At 36.0% G+C, this 2,931-nt stretch overlaps 1 protein-coding gene across 1 annotated transcript in view; it reads right to left on the minus strand.

Annotated features, from left to right (window-relative positions):
* LOC107548129 (short transient receptor potential channel 6) overlaps positions 1-2,931 on the minus strand; it is a 23,670-nt gene that overhangs the window by 15,543 nt on the left and 5,196 nt on the right. Inside the window, exons 3-4 of the mRNA XM_016228680.1 lie at positions 1,202-1,381; positions 723-887 (exon numbers count right to left, since the gene is read on the minus strand). Coding sequence (XP_016084166.1) covers positions 723-887; positions 1,202-1,381 — 345 coding nt within the window. The remainder of the gene's footprint in view (positions 1-722; positions 888-1,201; positions 1,382-2,931) is intronic.

Below are 2,931 nucleotides of genomic sequence, written 5' to 3' on the forward strand. Positions count from 1 at the left end.
TACTGATTTGACTTCAGAAAGGCCAAATATTGCCCAAAACAATGTTTTGAAGCTTTCCTCTACACTACAGAGACATGGGGAGAAGATATATATTTATTGAAGGAAGTTAAAATTGAGAAACATTTCCTTTTCTCATAAGAAGTGCATTTATTTTGCCAACTACGACATGTTCATGGATCAATTCACTGTGTATTTAAACTACTGTTCAAAATATTTGGGGTCGGAATTATTTTTTAAGGTTGATGAAAGACTCTTACATATTTGGAAGCAGCTTTGTCCCATCAAAGCGGTCTGCAGCGTTCATGACCAAAAGGCCAAGGAAAATAGTGAAGGAGGCCGCATGTGCCACAAACTTAAGGAAAGGGCCACGCATGATCTTTCCCATCTGTTGGTAACAGGATTTTTTACTGATTGTGGTGCGATTAACAAAAGATTTCATGTGCTGTGGGTACAATCTTCTATTGTATATTTGTACATTACTGCTTATCAGCCTGATATGCTTATCAACATTACTGTGACTCATAGGATATGGTGGATATTTTAAGCACTGCTGTAATTTACAACCATGGGAACAGTCTTACTGAGCAAAGATTTCATTGAATGATTCATGTTAAAGCCATTGCTCAATACTTTAGGCTTGTACTGTATGTTCGAAATGTAATACATCTCATTTTCGCCAGTGTTAGAAAATAAACAGGACACCTTTGTGTGAACGTACTTACCTTGCTGCATGGTGCCACCCAATACACCATTGCTAGAAAGGGAAGTCCGATTGCAACACCTAAAACCACCAGGAACTTAATGGCGGTGGTCTGCTGCCTGAGTCCGGGCAGATTTTCGTACCATATTGATAAGAGCTGTTGTTGACAGTTAGGATGGGCCACAAACTGTTTGGGACAAATAAATTAAAAGAAGCATATTGAGATAGAATCCCTGTTGAAAAAAACAGCATATGTTGGTTACGTATGTTTTGAAGTATGGCAGTTGGTTTGAGCTGGTTAAAGCTGGTTCTTAGTTGGTCCTTCATGAGCTGGTCCTGGTTGAGCAACTAGCTTCTGCTCAGGACCAGCTCAGAGCCAGCTTTTAATCAGCTTCAGGCCATCTAAAACCAGCTGCCATGCTTCAAAACATACCTAACCAGCATATGCTGGTTTTTCAACAGGGATTTGAAAGCAGATTCTGAATTTTTTTTTGTATTTACCTTTTTCATTTCGTACTTTATTGCGAGTTTTAAGCGAATGAGACTTGGTCGTCCAGGCACTTCTAAAGTCTCGTCCTCTTCACCATTCAGAATGGCTTCCACTTCCTCTGTACTCCGACACAGGTCCAGAAGCCCCACAACAAAGTCTTTGCATTGTATAGAAAGTTTCCCATATTCATTCTGAGGAAGATAATCATTACAAAGAACATGCAATCCTTTTACATATTTAAAGGAATAGTTCAACCAAAATGAAAATTCTGTAAAAAATTCTTCTGTGGAGCACAAAAAGAGAAGTATTGAAGAATGTACTGGTTGCCGAGTTTCAAAATGACAGTAAATCATGAAATAAGTCTATACAATTTATGGTCTATATTCCGTGTCCTATGACATTATATGATTGATTTGTGTGATGAACAAATATAATTGGTTATTCACTTATATTCTTTTCCTCTACTTAGTTGTCATTTCTCACATGCTCTTTTATGTATTCAAAGAAGCAGCATGTCTATTGGTCACCCGACAGACAATGGTTCAAGTTAACGGTCATGTCACATTGATGTCAATCTGCAAATGCAGTATTTGACATTTTTAGTGAAAAATTAGGTCAAATTTAAGTCAATGTTGTTATTGTTAAACATAAATTAAAATTAAAACTGAAAACAAAAATAAAAGCTAATTCAATATATTACAGTTTTTCTCAATTGCTAACACAATTCATGAAACAATTCACCATTTTCTCACAACTATATAAACGCGATCTCAAAACTATACACCAACTTGTGCAAACTTCAAACTTCCAGGTCAAAATCAAATACTTTAGTCAAAACCATGTTCTCTTTTTGTAGAGGGGTGCAGATACACTAAAATTCAGCAATAAACTTTAAGAAAAGTTTACTGTCATTACACTACTGTAAAGAGATCTTACAGTAAATGAAAAGCACTACAAGAGAAAAGTTCAAAGAGCAAACAACTGAATATACAGTAAACACACATTGTGATATGCTGTCAGTTACTTTACAGACATAAATAAATAATGAATGAATAAATAAATTAATTCATTCATTCATTCATTCAGCATCCTCTGCCAATTTGCATTACAGTATTGGTAGTATCCTTATTTGTTATAGCAGTTTCTAAGTCTTCTGACAAAAGACTTCTCTGCCTCCCCTAGACAGTCGTCTCTCAGTTCTGCACAAATACAGTACATACTTGGCTACAAATCAATTCAACAGTAATGAGTTTGAGGGTGTACAACATGTACTACAGTATTTACTGTACATAGAATAATGAAAGTTCTCTCATCTGAAGTACTGCTATGTACTGTAATTATATTGTATGTGTAAGTAGTATTGAAACCTTGTAGATGAGCCTGTAGGCCAACTTCCCTCATGGTCAGTCCATTCATGGTCAACTATAGTGCTTTGTATTTCATCAAATGACCTTCGCCCTCATTTTTATTTTCCCCTCCTATTCCTCTTTGTCTCCCACTACCAGGATTCATTTTCCAAAACTCATAATCATTTATCATCCTAAGATTCTGACTGGTGTGTCATCAGTTTTGCTACCGAATGGTCACACATGGATAAATGTGCACTGTTTGAGTTCATTTTTTGATGCTTGAGTTAATTATATTGTGTGTTTGTGTTTTCTGAATGAGAACATGGTTAAACCTGTGCAAAATGATGGCGTTTTTGTGTAGAGTTTTGCAGAAAACACTGAGCAAATTGGAA

This window comes from Sinocyclocheilus grahami, unplaced genomic scaffold (assembly GCF_001515645.1).
Source record: "Sinocyclocheilus grahami isolate Dianchi unplaced genomic scaffold, SAMN03320097.WGS_v1.1 scaffold344.1, whole genome shotgun sequence".
NCBI classification, from domain to species: Eukaryota; Metazoa; Chordata; class Actinopteri; order Cypriniformes; family Cyprinidae; genus Sinocyclocheilus; species Sinocyclocheilus grahami.